This window comes from Propithecus coquereli, unplaced genomic scaffold (genome assembly GCF_000956105.1).
Source record: "Propithecus coquereli isolate 6110/MARCELLA unplaced genomic scaffold, Pcoq_1.0 Scaffold171, whole genome shotgun sequence".
NCBI classification, from domain to species: Eukaryota; Metazoa; Chordata; class Mammalia; order Primates; family Indriidae; genus Propithecus; species Propithecus coquereli.
The window spans coordinates 1,542,028-1,567,629 of NW_012141747.1; the positions used below are offsets into that span (position 1 = coordinate 1,542,028).

The window sequence follows — 25,602 nt, forward strand, 5'->3', positions numbered from 1 at the left end:
GAAAAAGGCACTCTTACACATTGTTGTTGGTGGGAATGTAAACTAGTACAGCCACTATGAAGAACAGTAGGGAGATTCCTCAAAAAAACTACAAGTAGAACTATCATATGACCTACCGATCCCATCACTGGGACTTTATCAAAGGAAAGGAAATCGTTACATTGAAAAGACATCTCCACCCCCATGTTTACTGCACCATTATTCACAATAGCAAGACATGGAATCAGCCTAGGTGTCCAATAACAGATGAATGGATAAAGAAAATGTGACATAGGTACACAATGGAATACTATTCAGCCATATAAAAGAATGAAATCCTGCCATTCACGGCAACATGCTCTGAAAGTGAAATAAACCAGGAACAGAAAGTTAAACACCACATGTTCTCACTCACAGGTGGAAGCTAAAAAAAGTTGATCTTATAGAAGTAAAAAGTAGGACAGAAGATACTAGAGGCTAAGAAGGGTAGGGGGAAGAGAGGGATTGACAGAGATTTGTTAAAGGATACAAAATAACAGCTAGATAGGAGGAATGAATTCTAATGTTCTCTACCACTGTAGGATGACTATAGTTAACAAAAATACATTATATAGTTTCAAATAGCTAGAAGGAGGATACTGAACATTCCCAACATAAAGAAAAGATAAACCATTGAGATAATGGATATGCTAATTACCATGGTCTGATCACTGTACATTATATATATTGAAAAATCACTATGTACCCCATGAATATCGACAATTACTATTTGTCAATTAAAAAACTACAATTGGAATAAAAGTAGCTAGGAACTTAGAATGGTACCTGCACAGACTGAGAACTCCTAAACATTTAGCTACTAGGAGTAGCAGAAGCAACAACAATAGTAGTGATACAAATGAGTAAACTTTAAGTAAGTCCTCAGCTGAACATACTCTCCAAGTTATGTGAGGTTTGTCCCACCACTCTGCCAAAATTTTTCTGGTCAAGGTCACCCATGACTTTTAAGCTGCTAAATCAAATAAACAACTCTCAGACATCGCTTTATTTGACATGTAATTCGACATGTTATTTTCATTCTCTCATCTTTGAAACACTTTCTTCCCTTGGCTTTTAGGACACTTTTTTGTTCTCCTCCTATATTTCAGGTAAGTCTTTCAATGGTTCTCTGACCTGTGGAAGCTTGGCCATCAACCCTTAGAAAGCTATGGGGCTCAGTCCTTGAAGTTCTTATCTTTTCTAGCCACACTCCATGACTCCATTCAGACTCATGGTTCTCATACCAGCTGCTTGCTGAGGTCTCCAGTTTTATACATCCAACCCAGACCTCTCCCTCAGGCTTTAGACCACCTAGTTGATGTCACCATTTAGACAATGGACAGCTGATCAATAGTGAACTTAACCTGTCCAGTCTGAACACCTGATCTGCCCCACTCCATCAGTGGCAATTCCACTTTGCATTTGCTCAGCCTCAAACCCTCTGGAGTCATCTTTGATTCTTCTCTTTTTCTCAAACCTCACATCCAATCCCTCTGCAAATCCCTGTGGGCTCTATTCACAAAATATATTCAAAATCTGACTACTTCTCACTTCTCCTCACCACCCTTGGACAAGCCATCAGTATTTCTTGCCTAGAACAAGCTACCATCATGGCTTGCCTGGATTTTCATGACAGCCTCTTGACCAGTTTCTCTATTTCTGCCTTTGTCTCCCTAGGATCTATTCTCAAGACAGGAACCAAAATCTAAGTCAGATCACTTTTCTGATTCTGAACCACAAACCCTACAGCCTTTCCATCTCAGGCAGGCTACAAGCCAAGGTCCTTAGAAAGGTCTGCAAGATTCTACCTAATCAATTCTCCACCATCCCTGCCATCACCCAAATAGCCTCGTCCCTATGACTTCCCTCATCTCTCATTATGCTCCAGCCATCCAGGTATTTTAGTTTCTACAGCAGGCCAAGTACTCTTGGCCTCAGGGCCTTTGCATATGCTGCCTAGAATATTTCCCACACCCCAACCTGGCATCTAAACAGCTCCCCTTTTCTCTTCCTTCCAGTCAACCCAAAAGCCAACTTCTCAGTGAGGCCTTTTCTGGCCGCTATCAAAAATGTACCTTCTGCCCATTCCAATCCCAAGACTTTATACATTCCTGGGTTTTTCCTCCCTATACTTATCACCGTATGACATAATATATATTTATTTATCTGATATATTGGTTCTCTCCCCTACAAGAATATATACCTCATGCAAGCATGTATTTCTGTCTGGGTTATTCACTGCTCTATCCCCAGTAACTCGTACCTGGCACACAGATAAAATGAAGAAATAGAAAGAAAAACAAAACGAAACAAACAGTCTCTTGATGGTTTCATAGTGGGTTCATAAAAACTATGCATTCACCTCTTCCAAATGAAAGCCAGAATTTCCTGTATCATACTCTTCAATTAGCAAGAAAGTGGGAAGAAGCCTGGGCTAGATATTGGAGACCTAGAGTTTAGTTCTTGCTCTAAAACTAGCTACATGACCTCGGGCTCCTAACGTTTCCCAATCTGTACGTGAGAGAATGAGAAGTGAAAATGCCGAGAGGCACTTCCAGCAGTACAGGTCTATGACTGGGGGTTCTGTGTCCCGGGATTGATTCATCAGAAATGGGTAAGAAAATTATGGAAGCTACTTCATGTATTCTAAATAATAGATATTCTTAGCAGACAAGAACACAAGGAAATGCTTAACTTACCAGCCTGCAGAGAAGAAATCAGTAGAGCTATGAAACAAACAAATCTGAGTGACACTTTCATATTCTCCTACAGAAATGGGAAACAGAAGACAAACACAACAATGTTATTATTCCAGCAAATCTCTGAAACTAAATATACTGACACCCCACCTGTCCCCCCCCAACCCCAAGTCAAAATGATGAATTTCATTTTTAATGCATCATTAATGTAATCATGTTTGGCTTCTGGTTAGAAAAAAGGGGAGTTGGGGGTTGGGGATGAAGATTTTTCACAGAATTGAGTTCAAACTCGACAATTTAAGATTAAAAAAATCTTCCATCATCTGTCTCAATATACATTTCCAGTCTTGCATCCCACTTAAATTTCCCCCAAATCTAGTCTACATCCAAAGTAGACTAACCCCTAAACCAGCTTTCCTTTGCTTGTGTGGATTTGTTCCTCACATCGAACCCTACCCTGCCACCAACACCCACTTGACAATGTCTCCCGTAATTCTAGGTCGATTCAAAGGTCATGCCTTCATTTTATAATGTGAGATACAAAATTGCTTGTATGATATGATATAGGTACATAGAAATGTACGAAAAAAGACTAAAAGAAATTATAACTATGCCAAAATTAGGTCGATTCTTGTTGTTTGATGGGTTTCCCCTTGTCTGGGACTTTATATACTTGCTAAAATGTCTAAAATGAGTATTGTATGAATCTAATCACAAAGGAAAAAAGAGAAAAAATTCCACAGCCCCCCTGAGTGGTTTCAAAGGCCACACACCAACACAGCATCAGCTACAACAGATACTGGTCAGTGACAGGATGACATATTCAGCTGAGGTCCTGGTAACTTACTAATTTAATTACATAAGGCTTTGTCTACATACATGGCAAGCAGTATAATCAGATTAGGTATTTGCCTAATACAGCAAATCTAGAAGGAGAACACGCCCATTGCTTTAGCTATACAACGAAGTCACTAAAATACTATAGTGTTTAGAACAAAAGTAAATATGCAAACGAATTATTTTAACACAACAATCATTCAGACTCTAATGATGTGATCATTTGAATATTAACTGGAAAATGTTCTATTTAAGAAGGTACATTAAAAGGTATGAAAAATATTACAATGTCTTTCTAAAACAAATTCGGGAAAGAAAAGAATTTCTGAGCATGCGAGACACACCCGTTCACATTCTCTTCACTTTACCCCAAGTACCAGGATGCTGATCCCTAAGCCTGGCTCAAGCCTTGAAACCTTCCCCAGAGCAGTAAAACTGCATTCCTTAAATATCCTGTAATTCTGACCCTTTATTCCCATAAACAGGCCTTCTCTCAAATTAGTCTAGATTACCAGTATTATTACCATACATACTTTTAAACTACGTTCAGATGATTAAATAAGACAGGAGGCTTGAAGCCTTGCAGCCTGGCAGATGAACTCTGTCTCAGAAGTGGGTTTTAAGTCTTCATGATAGAGAAGAAGAAAAGAAAGGGTTAAAATGTTTCCCAATCACCAGTTTCAGGCCAATCAGTTACTTACATTAGTTTATCATCAACAAAATAAGGGCATTACGAAATCAGCTGAACACTGCCAGCTGCTCATTCATTCAGTTACAAGATTGGGCTTGTTTGACCATTAGGCAGGGAGAAGAAAAGAAAGATGCCAGACTGAATTTTATAGAGCATGTATCTTGAGATATAATCCTGAATTAACTGTGGACAAACAATGTTTAATCATAGGTCCAAGGCCAGCGGCCTCTACCACTGGGCAGAGTGATCTTGGACGCATCTCCTCCCTGAGTCTCAGTTTCCCCACCTGCACAAGGCAGACAAGGAGCCAGCTGATCTCAGACCCCTCCTTGCTGTAACAGACTATAAAGGGGAGGGCCGAGCCCCACAGGTCTAGCCTTACTCCTGCCCCAGAACTGCTCTGGGAAAAGGCCTGGGGATGGGGGTGTCCTGTCTCCTCAGCAGAGGCCTTTCTGAATCTGCATCAGCCCCCAGGACCGTGGAGAAGGAGCAAGCACCGAGCCTCAGGATGGGCGTTGAGGGCCACACGACTTAAAGGAGTGAGGATGTCAGGTGGGAAGGAGGTAAAGGATGCACCCAAGATTACAACACACACACACTCCCAACAAAAATCAGTGCAACCCCATCATGCCCTCAAGTAACACAGAAATCCCAAGGTAGAGCCAGCCCCGACTGGCCTGTGTAGCACCAGTAGGTGAAAGGCTGTCCATCCAAGTCAGGAAGTCCCTCAACACAGATGGCACGTTGGATAAAAGCACAGCCTCGGTTCCCCCATTTGACAAAATGGGAATGAGGACAACAGCATTTGTCATGGATGGTGCTATGAGGGTGAAATGAGTGGCCACAGGAAAAATGCTTAGCATGCTGTCTGGCAAATGGTCACTCTCCTATGCTAGCTGTTAGAAATCGCCCCGTGCTCTGATGACAAATACAAGTTTCAGTAAAATGTTTTCAGTTAACCATTCGTTTCTTTATTCACTCACTGACACATTCAACAATTATAAACTGAACATCTACCCCAGGCCTGAAACCACCCTTGGCTCTGGGAACAAAAGTAGGCATAAAGGCCCCGGCCGGGCCTCAGGAGCCCAGCAGCCTTGGGGAAAGTGGGGACGTCCGCGGAGAGTTAGACTTGGATGGGGAGCGTCCTGGGGAGGAGCTAGCCCAGAGCGGGACGGAAGACAGAGCCCTAACTCAGCCTGGAATAGGCGGCAGGAGAGGATCCAGCAACGTCAAATTCTCAGGCATAAACTGAAGGCCGTGCCAAGAGGGGAGGCCGCGAGGCTACACGTGCCCCCGCCATGAAGAGGCTTGCTGAGGAGCTGGGACTGTAATTTGCAGGTGGCAGAGAATCACTTAAAGGTGTTAAGTCATAGGGTGGGGTATGGTTAGATCTTCATTCTTTGTGGACATTTTGGCACCTGCGTGGAACACAGACTGAAGACAGAGGGCAGGCTGGAGAGCAGGCTGCATCCAAGGTCCACAGGGGAGAGGATGAGCCGAGGGCAGCCAGCAGTGACCAGCAGGCAGGCAGGAGCATATCTGAGAACACTCAGCGCAGAGGGGAGAAGGGGGACTGTCTGGGCCTGACTCACTGAGGTGGGGCCAGGGAGAGGCAGGTCCAGACCCAGAGGGCAGGCTCAGTAGGCACAGACAGCTCGTAGGAGATGCTCGGAGGATGTCACCCACGGCACCACGAGGCCCGGCGCTCCTGGGATGAAGCAAGCAGTGTTGTCTCCAGCGGAAGTCAAGAATTTGAGCTTGACGTGAAAGTGGAGTGAAAATGGACAGCAAGGCCTGGAATGTGCTAGAACTGGGAGAGCTCAGACACTGCATGGGGACCTGCCATTCAGCAGGGTGTAGCTGTAGCAAAGCAGAGGTGACCTGGTAAAGCAGGCAGGTAGTGGCTCCTTCTGGGGTCACAGCCTCATTCAAAAATCTATTAATAATATTAATAAAACCATGGAGCTGCCCCAAAGAAAAATGTGCTGACAAAAATAAAATATTTTTACATACAATGAGAGATATCTCAGGGGTTCCTGGAGCTGAGGGTGGAGGAGGTCAGCTGCTTCTGAGAAAAGGCTAGAAGGTGCTAGGGTGATCCAGCCCCATTACCTCAGAGAAGGCCTTTTCTTGTACCAAGTGATCCTGCTTCTCAGGAGGGAGTCAGCATCGTTAGGGGCCGCGTCTGCCTGGGGAAGGAAGAGCACACCGGTGAAGCTGGATAAAGAGGCCTGAAGTCACTGACCGCAAGCATCTCAAAAGGCATCAGAAAACTTTTATTAATAAGTGCTCACGAAAATGAGTCCAATGCTTAAAAAGTCTATGTTCCAGAGCCCTTTGGGACAGGACATTCTCAGGAAATCCAGTCATGGGGTGAGGAAGACAAACAGCTTGGCAACCTCAAGCTATTGTGGATTAAACACATGTACCTGGAACTTTGCAGGAAACAGTATGCAGAAATGAATCAAACCACCGCTGGGACTGCATGTGGAAATACAGCTTGGGTCTCGCCAGAGAGAAACGCACCAGATGCCAGAAAAAATAGGCAATCCTGGTCTAAGAACAGGCATCCTTATTCTTCCTGTGCGAGGCATTGCAATACACCTGCACCCCATGGAACACAATTTAAAATAACTTCAAAAGAGCTGAGTTGTGAGGGCCATATTGTTGTGTCCTATAGACAGGTAACCATTCATTCAGTTTTCTTTCAGTACTTTGGAGTCTAATTTTTTTTTCATGCCGGAATCATTTTCTTGGGCCTTTGAAAGCTTGCAAGGCCCTGGCGTGAGGCCTTTTAATGCCCATTGATAAAACAGCCTGACTAATTCAACATGTAGCATTTTGCTTGGACTACACGTACTAAATCCCAACCTATTATTCACTTTAAATTTATGAGACAGTACACAGTTTAACTTTAAGGTACCAGAGGCATGGGGGCTCATCAACACAAATCAAGAGAGGCCCCCCACATCCTCCCGTTCCCAGTGCTGGGACAGTGTCCCCGCTGAGCCCCATGAGTGCACCCGAGAAACAACTGCAGCAGACCGGGATTATGTAGAGAACATCACAGTCACAGGGAAACTGATGAAATGGGGGAGGGGACGAAGGACCAGCGAGAGGGATGGATTTACTTGGAAGGCCCAGGAGGCATCCGACAGAGAAAGTGACGGCCCACACCCCTCTAACTACTTCGCTTTCCCTCTTCCTTTTTGCCCCAGAATCTTCCTTTAAGAACTTGTGTACCCACTGTCTCCACTTTTCATCCATCCCTCCCTAAAATGCTCTGCCCGAGCCTCCTAGTTTCTCCATCCCAAGGACCCTCAGTCTCCATCTCACTAGACATCTCTGCAGCACCTGACCGACCCTCCCCCACTCCCTCCTGCCTGGCACTCTAGTTCTCACACTGCAGTCCTGTTCCCAGCGCTCTCTCCTCAGGGCTGTCCCCACCCTGGCTCTTCCACAGCCATCTGTGGAAGAGGGTAAGAGCCACCCGCTGCCCCCCAGCCCTCCCTGTCCAGCTTGCCCTGTGTCCTTCAGGCTCCCCTCCCCACCCCTCTGTTAGCACCCGCCACTCTGCCTCTGGGCACCCCTATGTGCTTCCCGGGACTGTAATTCCATTCTTCCCATTCAAGCCTAGAGGCTTCTGGGATTTCTGACCAACTCTGAGCTGATTCTGATCAGTCACTTCTCCCAGAGCCCCTGCACACATCCTCCTCCAAAGCCAGGCGTCACTCCTCACGTAGGCTGTCTCGGGTGCAGCACACTAGGGTGCCTCAGACTGCTGGCTCCAGCAGCGGTGGGCGGCTCCCCTGGTTGTGGCCTTCCCTTCCTGGGCTGCCCCGTCTCCCACACCCCTGTGAGGAGGGCCCAACCTACACATCCTGCATGTAGCAAGGGCTTAGTAAACACTTGTGGAAGGAAGGAAGGAAGGAGAGAAGAAGGGAAGGAATCTACCCATCTACCCACCATCTCTGCATTAGACATATGGGGACCAAAACCCAGCCTGGTATCAAAGGGGGACAAGGAGACAATGTGGGTCCTGAGTGTGGGTCCGAGAATAGGAATGCAAAGGGAACCATCACTGTGGTTGGAGGTGGCCGGGAATCATACAGGAGAAATACTACCCAAGGAGTTACACAAAGGGCTCCCACCCAGATGGCTGTGGAAGAGCCAGAGTGGGGACAGCCCTGAGGAGAGAGTGCTGGGAGCAGGACCAGAGCGTGAGGACTATAATGACAGATTCAAAACCCACTTACCCACGTCCCTTGTGATTTTTAAAAAATGGTTTATAGCAAAACTCAAAATAAACCTTTAAAATAATACCAGCAACAATAAAGAGTCACAGATTTATTCCACTGTGTTATTTTTCAGATTGAATTTTCCACATAAAATAAAATGATTGAGGAAGGGAAAAGGATTAACTCACCCAATAAATTAATAAGCCATAACATACTGTCCCCCGTTCTGCCTGGGTGCAGTGGTGCCTGTATTACGTCTGTTGTTCCTGGACCGGCTAATGCCCTCTCCACAGCAGCTTCCAGCCATGGCCTGGCGGTGCACGGAGATGGCGACACTCATGCCCAGAAGTAAGCCGGAGCCTGGGGTGACCAGAGGCCTTGGCAGGCCATCCCCACCTCCAGCAGCCCTGTCCACCCACTGCAGCAGCACCCCGCAGCTTTATATGACAATCACATGAAAACACTGGCGACTGTGAAGATCTTCCCCAGGACAATCTCACTGGTGTTTGGTGATTACGACATATTTGGAAACATCGGCATATCACAAACATGACTACAGTGGCGCGTGGAACACGCATATAAAGCTACTTGTTTGTTAAAGATAAAATGAAAATGCTTATTTGAGGCATAAAAGCAATTTTCTAACAGACCTAGAATGAGAAATTTCAACACGGATTAAATTATAAAAGTAGCAATTAAGAATAAGAATTTATAATGAGCAGCGTATTGGCCCCAAGAAAAGCCCCTCTTCTAGGAAGGACTGACTTTGTCCAGTGGTGCCTTCCTGTCCTGCAGGAAATTCCATACCCAGGGCAAGCACAGGAGAAGAAGTGACAGTTGGGGACAGAGGAGCTGTCACCAGAACCCAGGTGCCTTCCTCAAAGCCTAGGGCCCAGTGCAGGGAAGGAAGCATTTTTTTCTGCTTTGTAGACACATCACATCTACTAAACACATACTTATTCTTGAGGAATTTCCCATGACTTTGAGGAATTCCTTTCTTACTCCTGAGGAATTCCCCAACATTGTGACTGCTGCCTTCCACAATAGAAGCCAGGCGCAGGCAAGGTGGCACGCAGCAGATGCACCCCAGACAATGTCGGAACATCCTGTGGGTCCATTTCTGGGGACGGTGGCGGTAGAGGAGCCCAGCACTGGGGGAAGCTAGCTCATCCAGGCACCTGGTGTTCAATGTCCGTGTCCGTCCAAGCACAGGTAGCTCTGTCCCTGCACTGGGACCTGCACAAAGCAGTCCCACCATGTGGTTTGTGCTATATCTAGCTTTGTTCACCTCCAAGCCTCTCTCTCCAGCCCTCCCTCCCCCTGCTCCATCCCATATTGGGAGGGGACCAGAGCGTGTGCACAGGTAGACACCCCAGTCCGTGCATCCAAGTCCACACCCCTCCATACAGCCCTGGCCAGTTCACAGAGCAGGTAGGCACACTACGGGTGGACTCCATGGGGATGACCCAGAGAAGACACAGGGTGTTTGGGGAGGGAATTCCAGGGGTCCCAGGTACCTGAGGCATGGTAGGCACAGGTTCCACGAGTGCACATCCTTACACACCCTTGCCATGCCAAGGGGGTGGCTGGCCAAGCTGCAGAGCAGAGCCCTCCAAGGCACAGGGCCAGACCTCTGCAGAAACCCAGGAAGAGAGAGTAGACAGCAGTAGGTGATGTCTCCTTCTTCTAGCAGCCTGAAGTAGCCAAGCCTCAAATATGAAGTGTATAAGAAAATCCTAACAATACATTCTACATTTTCATGTCATATCAATACACTCTTCTACCTTCCCATGGAGTGCCTCATAAATATGGCATCATTTAATATAATATTCAATACAATTTTTCATCCCAATCATTAATCAATATGTGCATATATATCAATCTGATGCGATGGAGAAATTAGTCAGAGAATTAGGCTCCAACTAATTTGGCCATAACCGAGAAGTAACTGTGGATGAGACCCTGGGAAAAGCAAGGGCTGATGTAGGTTCTTCAGCTCATGAAACGGTACAACCCAAGTGTTCTATTGAAAATCAGTGGAAACATGTACGAGAAGTAGGTTATGGTACCAAAACCAAGCCCATAATTATGATGTTCTCCTGTTATCCCTTTGTTATAAGGATTCAAACAGGTATTAAATAATCCCCAATCTTGTTAAGAACAAAAATATCAGTGTGAAAGAGAAAGCAAAAAGGAACTTATTTATAAAGCCACAGAAGTACATGCTTATGGAAAATACTTTGGAATTCTATGATTACACAAGTCCTTGCTTCCTAAATTAGAATCCACAAATCCCCAAAGAGAAGGTATTTAGTCAGTCAGGGAGCCCAGAGTCTATCTCCCTGGGATACTGATTTTACCCAAAGATTTTCTGGGGGGAGTTATTATTTTTACATTAGAGCAAACATGGCTATATTATGAAGTAGAAAGAAAAATCACCAAGATCTTTCTAAGATAAAACATGAGACACCAAAGAAGTACCTTTTCAAAGCATTTTCCTTGAAGTCCCAGGCAGCCATAGTCATCTCTATACAGTCCCAGTCATGAGAAATGGAGGCAACAGGGCCCCACAGACTCACCCCCAGAGGGCAGGACAGACGGAGCAACCTAACCCTAATTACCTCAGGGTCCACACAGGATGGTCCACACTCAAGACGGGAAAAAGAGGATGTGGAAACGACCACAGAAGAGTTGGGGGACCACCGTGCTCTGTATGTGACACAACTGTTTCCATTCTGTAGAGATCAGTCACCCACACTCTATTACACACAGACATCCTAAAAACCCAACTGTGCCTTCCGTACGGTCACCACTGATTTTCCTCCAGAGAAACAGCTTTACAAAACTATGAGCAAACAAAACCACTCCCACAGAAGAAAAATAGAAACTCACTCATCATCTCAGAAAGCCCAGGAAACACCAACAACATGAATCCAAAGCCTAGCTCACAGTAGATAGATGGCTTATTTACCCATGCAAATGGGGCAAGGAAAGTTTACTTTTATCATCGAGGATGCACAAGGATATAAAGTAAAAATTTCCAAAGAGGTTTCAAGTGTTGCCATGAAATCTAAATTATTCAGCTATTACAAGGCACAAAGCCATGACATTGGTGGTTTCAACTAAGGCACATGGGTTTTAAGGGATAGGGGGAAATGAGACACAGAGAGGCATAATTACTGTCACAAGATGCTACAAACGGGAATGGGCCAGACCTGAGCCTGTTGACCACTAGGTTGGAGTTTGACTTTTCCACTTCACCCCTGCGAACCTCCTGGGGCTCCTGGACCACAAGAACCAAAACCCAGAGACAGGATGGGCCTCGTCTCCTATCTTTGTCCCCTTCCTAAATGCCCTGCCTTGCCCTTTCCAACTTCTATAGGCCGGAAGACTATGACTGTAGAGATCGTCCCCAAGCCCTGCCTCCCAATCGGGCAAGAGCAGCTGTTTCTCAAGTTGGGATCTACAGACAGAGTTTCAGAGGACTAGGCAATCCACACAAGAAATTTCACATTGTTTTCACTTCTATAATTCTTTTTACTGAGATAAAATATGCACATAGTGAAATACACAAGCCTTAAGTGTACACAGTTCCATAAACTGTGACAACTGTATGTACCAGAAATATTCCATCAGGATACAGACCATTGCTGTCACCCCCCAAACCTCCCTTGCAGCTTTTAGTAGTCACCCCCATACACGCAGCACCCATCGTTCTGATTTCTCTCTCGACCTCTATGATCCTTTAACATGCAACGTCAGTGCATTCTCGGTGACTAGCTTAGAGCTTTGCCCTCTTTCAGAGCCCACGCCAGCATCATTGCTGTAATCACGCACTACGCAGCAATGCAGGGAAAGTAGTGGTTCTCAGCCGGGTGGACATGGCCCCTGAGGGAGCATTTCGGAAATCACGAGGAAGGAGACACTTTGGCTGATCCCCACACATTTAGTCCTGGAGGCGTGGATGCTTAGACATCTGGGACAATACCAGGAAGTTCCACTTAGTAAAGACTCATCCCTCTCCCTCATCCCACATGACCTCCAGATATTCATGCCAACAATAGAAATATGTTTATACTATTTGGAGCCCAGCCCCCGACTCCATTCCACATTTATGTTAAATACATATTGTTGGCATAAATTTTACACACATTGAATTTTTCAGGAATGCAACTACTGTGAAAATTAAGAAAAGAATGGCCTTTGACTACCATTTAGACCTTGACCAAGAGTCCCTCGTCCTTCAGTGATATTTGAATGACCACCAAGACTCACCTGTTCCAGGCTGCACTTAGAGCTGTCCCACCACAGCTCCCCTGCACTCGGTCTATAGAAAGCACTGAGTGACCTCACCAGGTTCAGCTCAGCCCAAGCATCTACACACCGAAATACATCACGTTAATACAAATGGCTTTTATTTTTTCTTCACGAGTATTATATTGACATTCTAAAATGCTCTAAGTTTTGTTACATCATTTCAAAATTATAAAGGCAGTGTTTAAAATATTTGCATAAAGAGGAGTGTGTTGGGTTTTGATGAGATGGAAAGTGACAGCATCTAACTTTTCATTTAACTCTTGGTCAGGAGTCATTGGCTGTATTTTCAGGGGTCCATAAGATCTCAAGTTAGGGAAGCCAGATGTGCAGAGCAGCATGGCTAGACCCCTCCTGTTAGCACTCCAGTGAGTTATGGTTACCAAACTGCACTTACAGTTCGGGTCGTTTCAAAAGACATCCTAAAACTTGCTCTTCCCACCTCTTTTATGGGGACCTTCAGGAGAAAGTTCCCATTTCTTTTTGTCCCAAGAATGCTTTTTCTCCTGAGCACTTTGCTTTCATCTTAAAGACACTGAAGCCCTGCCCGCTTTCCTCCCTCCCAGTGCCTGCAAGTAAGCATATTTGTGTTGTCAATATTGGCTACACATTAGAACCACCTAGGGGGCTTTAAAAATACCAGAGCCTGGCACACCCCCAGAGATGCTAGTTTGTTTGCTCTGCGTCTGGTCCCAGCAGTCGTCAGAGTGCCCCGGGCAATGCTAAGGTGCTGGCTGGGCTGGGAGGCTGGGTTTACCAGAGGCATCTGCAGCCCACTTGGGCAACTTCACAAATATTTAGGCCATCCAAGTTACATTTTACATATTTTTAGCCTCATTTCAAGCTCCACTTCATCTCCACTCTTGTTTTTCTTTCATCTCACCTTTAATTTATGGCCCCTTTCTCCTCTCGTGGCCACGAGTCCTCTTAGTAAGTCACAGGTAGCTTTCTCCACCACTCCGCCATGTGCGTGCCGTGGGCGTGCATGGAGAGGAGAAAGCACAGAATCCAAATATACGCAGGTGACCAGAGACTTAGGAGCCCCAGTCCTTTTTAACACTTGGTAGGACAGCTCAGTGCTGTGGCCCCTCTACACGGCCCCTGTGCTAGGCGGCTGTGCAGGAGGCTGCAGCGGCGTTTCCTGGGGCCACGGCAGACAACGAGAGGAGACAAAAGCTGCTGACAGTGCAGATCCTCGTCCTGTGCCTCCAGCCCACCTAACAACCTCAAGGAGAGGGAAACACAAACCAAGCACCCACTCACAGCAACAGATGGGTACCACTGTGGGCCTGGGCCATGGCCAGTGAGTCACAGGTTCCCCTGATAACATCTCTCCTTTAAAGTGGTAAGTTCACAGTGGATCCATTATGCAGCACAAGAATATGCAGATCTCTGTACCTCCCCACCCCTACGCCATGGTGGTTTCACCACAATTGACCAGCTTTGCCCCTTTGATTTATGAGAAGCTCCCTCTATAATGTCTCTGCTTGCAGGTGGACACCCACCTCGTGTCTCAGCCACAGGTTTCCAACTGTCCTGGTCCATGTTCATGGCTGAGCCATGCAGTATATCTCAGCAGCCCTGCTACTCTCCAGGGAATGATGGAGCTTCATCTCTGCCCATCATCTCCTCCTTCTCTTCCCTGGAGACACTGAGCGGTGTCCTCCGGGCAGCCGGTGTGCCCACATCCTGCTCAACGGGGCAGATTTCGAAGACCTTCCTTATTAAGAGAGACTGCCAATATCCTGTCACTCACTTCAGCGAGAGAACAGAGATCTTCATTTATTCTATTCACTGCTCTAACCCAGCACTCACCACAGTCCCTGGCACATAGTAGACATTGAGTAAACATCTGCTTAATAAATACATGAATCTAATATTGAATAGCATTTCCCCAATTGTGAAGGATTTACTCAAAAGCTGTTACATGTTGTGGAACCATACAGAAAATCTTGATGCCACATTATGACACAGAGGGAACAGGAGAGCCTGTTAGAAATGGGGGGTTTAGCCCGGACCAAACCTTGCTCCGCCAAGGACAAGTGAGAATTCACATCACACGTCCTTTCTGGGATGGCATGGAGGCCACACGAGGGCGAGCGGGCACAGGCAATGCTCCACAGGCAGCAGAGTGGCAGCTGGCCAAAAAGGACTGAAAATAAATCAAGGCTCCACACACCCTTTTTGTCTAGCACAAACGTGAATGTAGGATGTGAATATAGAATGTTAAATAAAATATCAAATAGGATCTTAAGTAACAAATTAGAAGGGAAACGATGCCAATAGCTGCTAGTATTAATAAATTGGGTAGGGAAAAGGGCAGAGAATGTCCCCAACACCACTGCCGGCTTTCCTTGGCCCATCTAGAGTTGCAGAGTTCCATTTCATCCATTCACCTTCCAGAAACTCAGCACTGAACCACGGTGACCCAGGCATCACACTGCAGTGATGAAGGGACCTTGGCTCACCTTTTAGCCGTGACATCAGTGGTCCAAGTTCATAGTGTCCCTTGCCTCAGTTCCTAGGATGTGGAGCTAAAACCATGGAATGTGCCCATCTGATGAGTGCCCCCAGCCCCCAGGAATCACTGCGGAAGAACATGCAGGGATCACATCTGTGCAGCCTCCTTCCCCCTGGCACAAAGCCCTGGTAGGCAGGAACTATTGGGAGCTATCACAAGGAAAAGTAAAAGACACAGGGGTTTGAATCCGGAGATCTAACTCTCCTGGGTGCCAATCGTCCAACAAGCTACTCCCCTACCTGTCTAAGCTTGTGCTTCCTCCGCTGTAAAACAAGCACGATGATAGCACCTTCCTCACAAGACTGCTGGGAGGATGAAAGAGCAGTACGTGTTAAGGACCTTGTAAACCATACAGTGCTGGGCTTGCTTGTAAATAATAAGTGTCTTCCTGGTGTCTACTTGCCTGTAGCTACACTGCCCAGCATCATCCTTTATCCGAAGAGGCAACAAGGTATCCTTCCCAGTGCGTTTACGGCCTCATCCCTTACCTCCTTAGCAGACTGACTCTTCTGAACCTAACCCTCTAAGAGGGACGCTCCTGAACAGTTGAACTTGGCCGGATTCAAATGGCTGGAAGCAATTCACAAAGGGAGACACACGCCTACCTACAACCACGCTCCAGAATGATCGGCAGGTTCCCCCAAAGGATCTGAACAACCTCTACTCCTGCTCCACACAAGAAACAAACATACACAAACTTAACCGCCATCACCTTGTTGCACAACAAACTCTGACAACCGAGTGTACTTTGGGAAAGACGCTTAGCGCGCACTGCAGAGCAGGGAGCCCACGAAAGTGTCAAAGCCACAGCCCGCCCTCCCGCCGACCCATTCCGGGGACGCCCCAGCTTTCTCCTACCTGAGCGAGCCCCCGTGGGGGGTGAGGGGATCACAGCCCCAGGCGGAACTGGCTCAGCCCGGCGGGGGCCGGAGCCCGAGGAGCCCAGCGAGGAATGCTCCGGGGCTCGGGGGCACGACGGTCACATTCCTGCCGCTCCCTGGGGGCGCGCGGGGCAGGCCGGTGCCCCCGCTGCCCCGCCAGGCCCGGCTCCGGCTCCTCTGGCCCGCGCCACGCGCTCCGAGTGGGCTCCGGGCGCCGGGCACGAGCTGCGCCCGCCCTCGCGGCCGGGAACTGCGGGGCGCGGCTCTGGCTTCGGCTCGGCCCGGCCACAGCGGGGGCGGGGAGCGGGCGGAGACGGCTCGGCGGGGCCAGGCCGCGGGCGGCGGCAGACCTCGGGAGGCCAGCGAGCTGACACGGTGCCCCCACCTCCCCGCCCGGAGGCGCAGGAGGGACTGGGCAGCCCCTCCGGAAGCCGCTCAGCCCCGCGCATCCCTGCGGGCCCGGCGCCCCCGCCAGGGGTCCCGCCAGTTCCAGAGCGTTCCAGGGCTGCAGCGCGCTGCTAGACCGCAGCCCGGCTCCTTGAGGGGCGGCCACGGTGGTCCCACCAAAGTTAGTTGGGACAACTCACCTAGCCATCGCGACCTGGCTCTACCACCCCATTGAGCTGAGTGGCGACCAGCGAATTGAGCTGGCGACCCGCAAGACATCAGATGGAGAAGCGAATGCTAATACGTTAGAGCCCCGGAGTGGCCTCTGGAGCTGCAACTGGCTGTGTGAACTTGGACGAGTCTAACTTTCGTAGCTCCAGTTCCTCTTCTGTGAAATGGATCATAACAGCACCCATCTCATGGAGTGGTTGAGGACATTAAATGAGCTAATACATATAAAATTAGTACCGGGCACAGAGCTGATACTACATAATCGTTATCTGCTGGTTTTATGGCTATCGTTATGCGCCTGGATGAAAAATCAGTTTACTTGCCGTGCAGTCTTGACAGCCAACTTCACTTCAGGACAGACCTCGAGTACAGTACTCTTTTAAACTCAAACTCCCCTTACTCCCACCGGCTCAGTTTGCAAATGAGAATTCACACTCACGGAAATGCAAAAATGGTCAAGGTCATAAAGTGTCTGGCAGGATCACAACCTAGTACTCCATGGAGGGAGGGGCAGGCTCTGGGTCCCGCCAGCAGCCCGGGAGGCTGAAATCTGCTCTTCCCTTTCCACTCCGCATGTGACTGGACCCTCCAACCTGGAGGTCTTCATGGACGGTCCTCCAAGGAGAGATTAGTAAATGATGATTGCTTCCTTCTTCCAGTGCCCACCAACCCCTGCCTGCGTCTCTTTCAGGCTGGGCACACTTTTGTTTCCCTAATGCAGACTGATGTGTCCTGTCAGAAACCCAAGAACTGAGATAACTGGAGCCTCAGCTCAGCTGCCCAGGACAATTCCAGGATGGGGAGCATGTGAGGGAAGGAGCAGCAATAACTCATCAGCCCTAAAAGCTGCTTTGTGGCTTGACATGATGACGAGTTCTCATTTTTTTTTTAAATCTGGTTTCAGAAGCTTGAATGTTTTCTTTTTCTCAGAAGAGCAGGCTCATGTCTGGGGCTAGTCATGCAGAATTATGAGAATTCATTACCTGTCCTATCTCTCAGTTCTTTCCTCATTCGGCAGTGGTGTTCACAGCCTTGACTCCACTCAGAATCACCGGGGAGATGTGACAATCTCATGTTCAGATCGGTCATGTCGGGGTCTCTGGGATAAGGCCCAAATTTTAGTGTTTTTAAAGCTCCCAGGTGATTCCAGCGTGCACCCCGGGCTGAGAACAGCTGCTCATCTAAGCTCCCACAGCAACACCATTACTCTGAATCCTCCACCAAAAGCTACTTCGACACTCTGTCCAAGTGGCAGTTAATGACCGCTACAAAGGTGGACCTGGCTTAATGCTACAGAACCGGCCTGGAAGCCCTGTGCTGGTGAACATAAACTCGTCCTGCCATTTATATAACGAAAATTTTTTAAGAAGTTTATAAGTAGAAAGTGAAATTGATTTGTGTAACAATGTAAAAATAAAAGCTACAATTTTTCCCTTTTTTAAAGTGTTGATCCCTCCCAACCGCCCCCTATCCCAAGTGTCCTGCTAGATACATAGGCCTCTAGATCCAGATGGGACTGTCAAATACCCACCCATCGCAGGACTGGCATTTGAAGGTCTTCTCTTCTCACCTTATAACCACTGTTCTATTCATGACCTTGAGGTCAACTGCTTCCTCACTCAGCCACGCTGACCACTGTCACTGACTTTCCCCTTCTCTTCATTTCTTTTCCTTGGATAACTTGTGTGTCCACATGCCTCACTTCACCCCCTGGGTTGGAAGCTCCCATAAGGTGGAGACTGCCATCCCTGTGCTGCTCTCTGCTCTGGTCTCAGCACTACACAAATGCTCTGAACACATCCATGTGCTTCAGCGTAGGCACATCCCACTGATGTTGTAAGCTGATGATGCAATCCAGCGGCTCACATCCTGGACAAAAGCTTACAAGGAACAGAAATAGCATCTTTAGCCTCTGGACATCTTCTGGAGTATCTCCCTCCCACCTCAGAAATGTTTATCATTCAAGAGATTTGGCCCTCTGCCATCCACCCCCAGGCCACCTTCCATAAGCAAGACTTTATCCCCTGCAGATTTTCAGTCTCTCCTCCACCTGTCAAGCTGATCAAGTCCCGGGATGCTCTTTCAGAAGAGTTTCTAATAATGTCCATGAAACAAAATCACATCAATCAATATAATGTGCTCTGGTGCCTGAAAAATAAAACATTTCCCCTGGCCTATGTGGCAGGACAACATCTGGAAAGATTGCCCATTATAAACATTAACACTAGGCATGAAAAGAGAAGCATTTTATGCTCATGTCCTTGAACTCCCAAAGCCAAAGTGTTGGAGAACTTAGACCATAAATTTTATATCATAAAACATGGAGTGCAGAAGAATACATGGTAACATAAAGCTATTTGTTCCCAGTCAAAGGAGCAGAGTTAACCAGTAGGTGCAAAGAGGAGAAGCAGAGGGAGGTAGCCGATGTTTACTGGATCCTGAAATATTTCTAAAAGGTGCCCCAGAACCCGCATTCTCCAGAACTAACAAACAAGAGAAACCCCGGCCTCCTCTTGAGGGTGGAGATTTGATGGCGAATCCTGGGACACAGAAACATCACTTGACTTTCCAGGGTGCAGTCCTAGACGCCGGCAAGGTCGTAACAGGAGAACTGCCTAAGCCTCAGAACAGGCTGCCTCGTAAAGTCCAGTGTGCCCCAGAGTGCTCAGGTAAAGCAGCCACAAGTCCCCAAACCCTCAATGGGCTGAGAGGACCAACACCTGGAAGAGCCCTTGGACTTGCAGCTGGCAGGACAAGCATGGTCTCAGCCGAAGTTTGTAAGAACACAGGATGGCCAGAACCCCTCCTGCACACAGGACAACCCTTCATCACCTCCGTCCCCTTCACTCCCACCACCCCCAAAGAACTCCAGTGACCCTCCAGAGGAAATAAAAGCAGGATTTGGAGGGTGAATAATTCTGAATAGATTGTGTCATTACCCCCAAGGAGACTCAGTCTTGAACCGATAGAAACAAAGCAACTTTAAATTAGTGAGATTTTTTCCTGTCATCTGATGGAAACAGGAACTTGTAAGCGAAGTTCACTTCAATTGTAGAGAAATAAAGAAAATTACATTTCTGCACACAGGCCTCTGTGACCTTAATTTGCTACACCTATTTCTGTTATTTATGCCACTGCCAGTAATCTCTCACAGAACCATAACGGAGACCTGAAACCACTGTCCTAGATGGACTTCCTTCTCTAGCCCGGTTTGTTTGCTGCTCTCACACATTTTCCACCTACTGACCTCCAGGTAACCATTCTCCTATCTAGGGCTTTCGACACCTCCCCACTCTACAACTCCTCACTTCCAATGGACTCAACACTCCCCCTTTCTCTGGGCAGATATTTGTGGACACTATGATCATCTTTCTGTTCAGTTTCCTCTGATTTTGTAAGACCTTTACCAAGAAGAAAGCCACGTGTGAACAGGAGATAAGAGCAGATGAGAAAGTGTAACATATATCCTAAGATAGTCACAGGCAATGAACCATTTCTTAATCTCCTTTACAAGAGGAGGAAAAAGGGCGGACATGCCAGGCAGACTGGCCAATTTTTTGTTCTAATTGCAGCTTGAATCTTGCTCAATGAAGGCAAATGACCGAAAGAGGCTTCTTGCACCTGGTTTTTCCCAGAAACAGCACAGCAAGTTCAGAGCCTGATAGAACTGGTAACTTCCAAGTACTGCTGCACCTAACAGAACCGGATTGGTGGCCTCTGTCTGTCTTATGCTGGCTTCTGATTCATGGTTGCTTTAACATGTGAAACTTAAAGCACCAAGAACAGAACTATCACCATCCAAAAGGCAGCTCTCCCCAGCTTCCCCACATCATCCAAGACATGCCTGTTGAAACCTCTGTGCTCCATCATATACCAGACCCTTAGCAAGAGGGAAGCTCTAATCTTGTTTTTAAATTAAATACTCTTTCCTTAGTAATTCTACCTGGTTCCACCATCTTTGGTTCTCTGCAAGTCTCTTTAATTGGTCTCTAAGTTTTGTCGATTTTCCTTTTCTACAAGTGCCTTCCAAAACCTAGACTTTCACGTTGGAGCCTTTCAACCCTTTAACCCTTTCTGAATGTAACTGCTAATTTTTCTCTAAGTGGTTTTCTTTGAATATGACCAATGTAGTAAACAAAAGATGGCCGAAAATTCCTTGCTCTTCATTTAATTTAGAGGTGAAGTCGAATTTCCCTCCCCTTGAATCTGAGCTGGCTTCACTGACTTGCTCAACCAATTTCAACCGATAGAATGTGGTAGAATTGACTTTCTGGGACTTCTGAGCTGAATTGCAAAACATCTTTCAGGTTCTTCTGGGGCCTCTTGGAACACTCACTCTTGGTGCCCAGAGCTGCCAGTAAGAAGCATCACTGTCCTGAGACCTCCCTACTGTTAGAAAGCCTAAGCCACATGGAGGCCACACGTAGGCGCTCCAGTCCCCAGCCCCAGCTGTCAGCCAGAGTCACCTCCAGTTATGGGAGTGCACCATTTCGATGTCAGGCCAGTCAACTCTAATCACTGGCTATCTGACTGCATCCACAGGAAGGGCCCTAAATGAGAACCATCCAGCTTAGCCCCATCAACCAATACAATCACGGGAGATGATAATACATTATTGTTTTAAGTCACAGGGTTTTAGGGTAGGCTGAAGCACAATAATAGATAATTAAAACAGTGACTTACTCAGGAATGTGTCATGGTTCTCCCTGGCTTATCCTGTACCATAAAGTCAGCCTAGCATGCAAGGTATCCCAGAATTAAAGCAACACCTACCTCCCTTCTCCAGCATCACCTCTGAACACTGTTCAATTACAGAGTGCTTCCTTAAGATCATTATTATGACAATTTTACCAGAAAACAAAGGAAAAATGAGAGATATGAGACAGTCAAATAGGTTTAGGTTTGAATACTACTTTGAGGAAAAAAAGTAGCTAAACCTATGTACTTTTAAGTAAATGCTGAGTGTTAGAATGATTCAGTTTCTAGTGTTGTTCTTCAATGGCTTTCTAAGAAATAGTGTAACCCATGAGAATTAAGTCTCCACTAGGTACTTGGAGGAGTGATGAGTGGGCCACTACTTCTATCAACAGAAGCAGAAGAAAAATCTGGTCAGACTCAGGAGTGCCACATTTGTTCAATCATTTCCCTGATGGCCAAAGATTACGTGAACACCCAACTATTCCTCTTGTCTTTCTTCAGAACAAACAACTTGACAATGACTCAGCAGCAGGTGAACTGTTGTCCAACACTAATTACTGTTATCCATGACTGCCTGGAGGGAGAGTGGGAGCCGGGAAAGGTCTCTTCCTTGGGTCCAAGGCTTGGGAGAAGAGGCTATAGTACCACTGATTCCTTCTCTACCTCTTGCACTCTCATAATAAATCACTGTCTTAAAAACCTCGATGGCAGGTGCTGAGCTGTTCCTACTCTGGTATAATTAGACCTGCCCATGAGCTCAGAATAGGACCTAGAACCGCGTTCCCCAACCCCTGGGCTGCGGACAGGTACCAGACCATGGCCTGTTAGGAACCAGGCGGTTCAGCAGGAGGTGAGTGGCGGGCGAGCCAGCAAAGCTTCATCTGTATTTATAGCTGCTCCCCATCGCTCACATCACCACCTGAGCTCCGCCTCTTGTCAGATCAGTGGTGGCATTAGATTTTGCATTATGGTGAGTTGAATAATTATTTCATTATATATTACAATGTAATAATCATAGAAATAAAGTGCACAATAAATGTATTGAGCTTGAATCATCCTGACACAATCCTCCCACACCCCAGTCAGTGGAAAAATTGTCTTCCATGAAACTGGTCCCTGGTGCCAAAACAGTTGGGGACCACTGATCTGGAATGTAAGCTGGTATTGTCCTCGGAGGAAGCAAAACCATTGGGACTTGAGTCCTCCTGAGAGTAATAGCAGTAGAAGCCTGTGATCTCAATTTACCAGAAATGGCATAAAAGACTCAGGACCCAGACTGGACCAGACTTTGGGCAGAGGGCCCTCTAAGTGTGACTTATGCATGGTTCTCAGGAGTTGGCTACAAAGATTCCCTCTATTGTTCCTCTAGATTTGTGCTATCCTACACATGTGCCTCTAGAAACATGTGGCTATTTAAATTATTTAAAATTAAATAAAATTAAAAATTTAGTTCCTCAGTAGCACTAGCCACATTTGCAGAGCTCAATAGCCACATATTGCTAGTGGCTACCATATTGGACAGAGCAGACATAGGACGTTCCATCACTGCAAAATACTGTATTCTGTTGGACATTGCAGCCTAAAGTCTAGACAATTCAGGAGCGCTGGAACAAAGGTCCTTCTCTGGAAAGCTGGTCTTCATCCAAAATGGACAGTCTGCTCATTTTAAATCTGTACTTGAACAGGAATCTTCTTTGCACTCTTCCTCTTTCCTTACAATCAACCAGGTGATCATTTAGTCTGTCTTCATTGCTCAGCTGAATCCTATCTACTCATATGTTCCCTCTATATTTTAGGTACTCAATTTTTATACTATTGGAATTACTTTACATTCATTAATATAATGCTTTGTAAATACATGGTTTCATGTACATATTTTTGTTTTTCTAGTAAAACTAAATGTAAGACGTCAGAGATTGGAACCCATGCATTTTTCAGGGGTGGGGAATTTCTTCACCTGCTGTCCTAAAACACTCATACATAATTAGATTAATGCCCAGAATGTCAGAAGTAGGCAAAAAACTGGATAAAAAGGAGGATGCAAAGAATTTTTTATTGTGTTACCCCAAAGTTCTGCTCCCCACAGAGGCAACACTGGTCCCAGTCACAATGTCATCAAATCAGCAACGGATTATTGATTACCTTTTGATTAAAAGAAACAAAGCCTTAAAATATAATTACATTAACAAATGAAACTGTAAATGTAGAACTGTATGTTCTACATTGTTGTCATTCCTTTTTGTTTATTCTCTAAGAAAAAAATCATTTATGGTGCTTTGCCCTGTTCCTTTGACATATTAACTTGGCAATTTTCCAACTAAATCTGGGCACAAAAATAATGATGCAGAGAAATAGTCTCTAAGAAAGAGGGTGCCCACAGAGAAGAGGTACAGCTATGCACCCACAGCCTAGGTTTTTCTAAGAGCATGGGGAACAGGTCCCAGCATGGAAAAGTTTGAATGCAGAGGAAAGCCACAAGTTTCCTAAGACAAGAGGTTTTTTTCCCTATGCTGTCCCAGGAAAAGGAAAGAATCTGAGGAAACAAATGATGATTAAGAAGGTATGGAGTGCTTTTTCTGTTTTCTCTGCTGTGTGTGTGGAAGTAGTGATGCAGGTACCTGGAAGACCCAGAAAAAGCGGACAATTTAGGAAAGACCCTGAAACAGACTGCAAAAGGGGCAACCTAAGCCAGAGAGGGTAGGAGGCAGAGAACAGCAACAAAAGTGCAGGGCACACTGTGGGCTTAGGAGCAGAATAGTCTCTGCCATCATCACCACCTGACATACAGATCCTGCATATCTTCTGTCAGATTTGTCCCTAAGTTTTTAATATTATTGATGCTATTGTAAACAGTATTGTTTTTAAATTTTGATTCCTGAATGTTCATTGTTAGTATATGGGTATACAACTGATTTTTGTATATTGATCTTATAACCCACAAAACTCACTTACTAGTTCTAGTAGCTTTTTTATAGATTCCATAAGAATTTCTACATAGACCACCATGTTGTCTGCAAATAAAGACCATTTCTTTTCCAATCCAGATGTTTTTTATTTCCTTTTCTTGACTTTTTTGCACCAGCTAGATCCTTTATTACAATGTTGAATAGATGTGGGCAAAGTGGACATTCTTGCCTTGTTCCTGACCTCAGGGGGAAGCTTTCATTAAGTATGATGTTAGCTGTAGGTAGTTCATAGATGCCCCTTATCAGGTTGAGGAATTTTCCTTCTATTCCTAATTTTCTGAGAGCTTTCATCAGGAATAGATGCTGGACCTTGTCAAATGCTTTTCCTGCATCTATTGAGATGATCACATAGTTTTTCTTCTTTTTAGTTTTAATATGGTGAATTACATTTACTATATTGCCAATGCTAAGTTAATCTTGCATTCTTACAATAATGCCTACTTGGTCATGATGTATTTGCCTTTTTATATATTGTTGGATTTGATTTACTAGTATTTTGTTTAGAATTTTTATATCTATGTTCATGAGGAATATTGGTCAGTACTCTTATTGTAATGTCCTGTCTGGTTTTGATATCTGGGTAACGTTAGCCTTGCAGAGTTGGGTAGAACTCATGAGTTGAGAAGCATTTATACCTCTTCAATTTTCTGTAACAGTTTGGGGAGAATTGATATTGTATCTTCCTACATGCTTGATAGAATTCACCAGGGAAGTTACTTGGGCCTAGAGCTTTCTTTGTGGGAAGGTTTTTAACTACAAATTCAATTTCTTTCATAGATAGAAAGCTATTCAAGTCATCTATTTCTTCTTGAAAGAAGCTGGTAGCTGTGTCCTTCTGTCAAAGAATTTGTCCATTTCATCTCAGTGTGAATGTTTTATGCATTATTTTGTTCTTAATATTCTCATTATCCTTTTACTATTTGTGGAGTAACGATATGTAAGTGATAGTGATATCCCCTAATTTTTGCTATTGATATTTCTATCTTCTCACTTTCATCCCTGATCTGTCTGGCTAGACAGCGGTTATCAATTTTATTGATCTTCTCAAAGAATCAGCTTTGGTATCACTGAGGTTTTCTCTGTGTCGCTGGTTCCTCTTTAGTTGCTTTCTTCTTTGA

The 25,602-nt window shown here is 45.9% G+C and overlaps 1 protein-coding gene across 1 annotated transcript in view; it reads right to left on the bottom strand.

The window, feature by feature from the left end:
• IL1R1 (interleukin 1 receptor, type I) overlaps nt 1-25,602 on the bottom strand; it is an 86,506-nt gene that overhangs the window by 36,079 nt on the left and 24,825 nt on the right. Inside the window, exons 2-3 of the mRNA XM_012641866.1 lie at nt 6,361-6,437; nt 2,718-2,784 (exon numbers count right to left, since the gene is read on the bottom strand). Coding sequence (XP_012497320.1) covers nt 2,718-2,778 — 61 coding nt within the window. The 5' untranslated portion in view covers nt 2,779-2,784; nt 6,361-6,437. The remainder of the gene's footprint in view (nt 1-2,717; nt 2,785-6,360; nt 6,438-25,602) is intronic.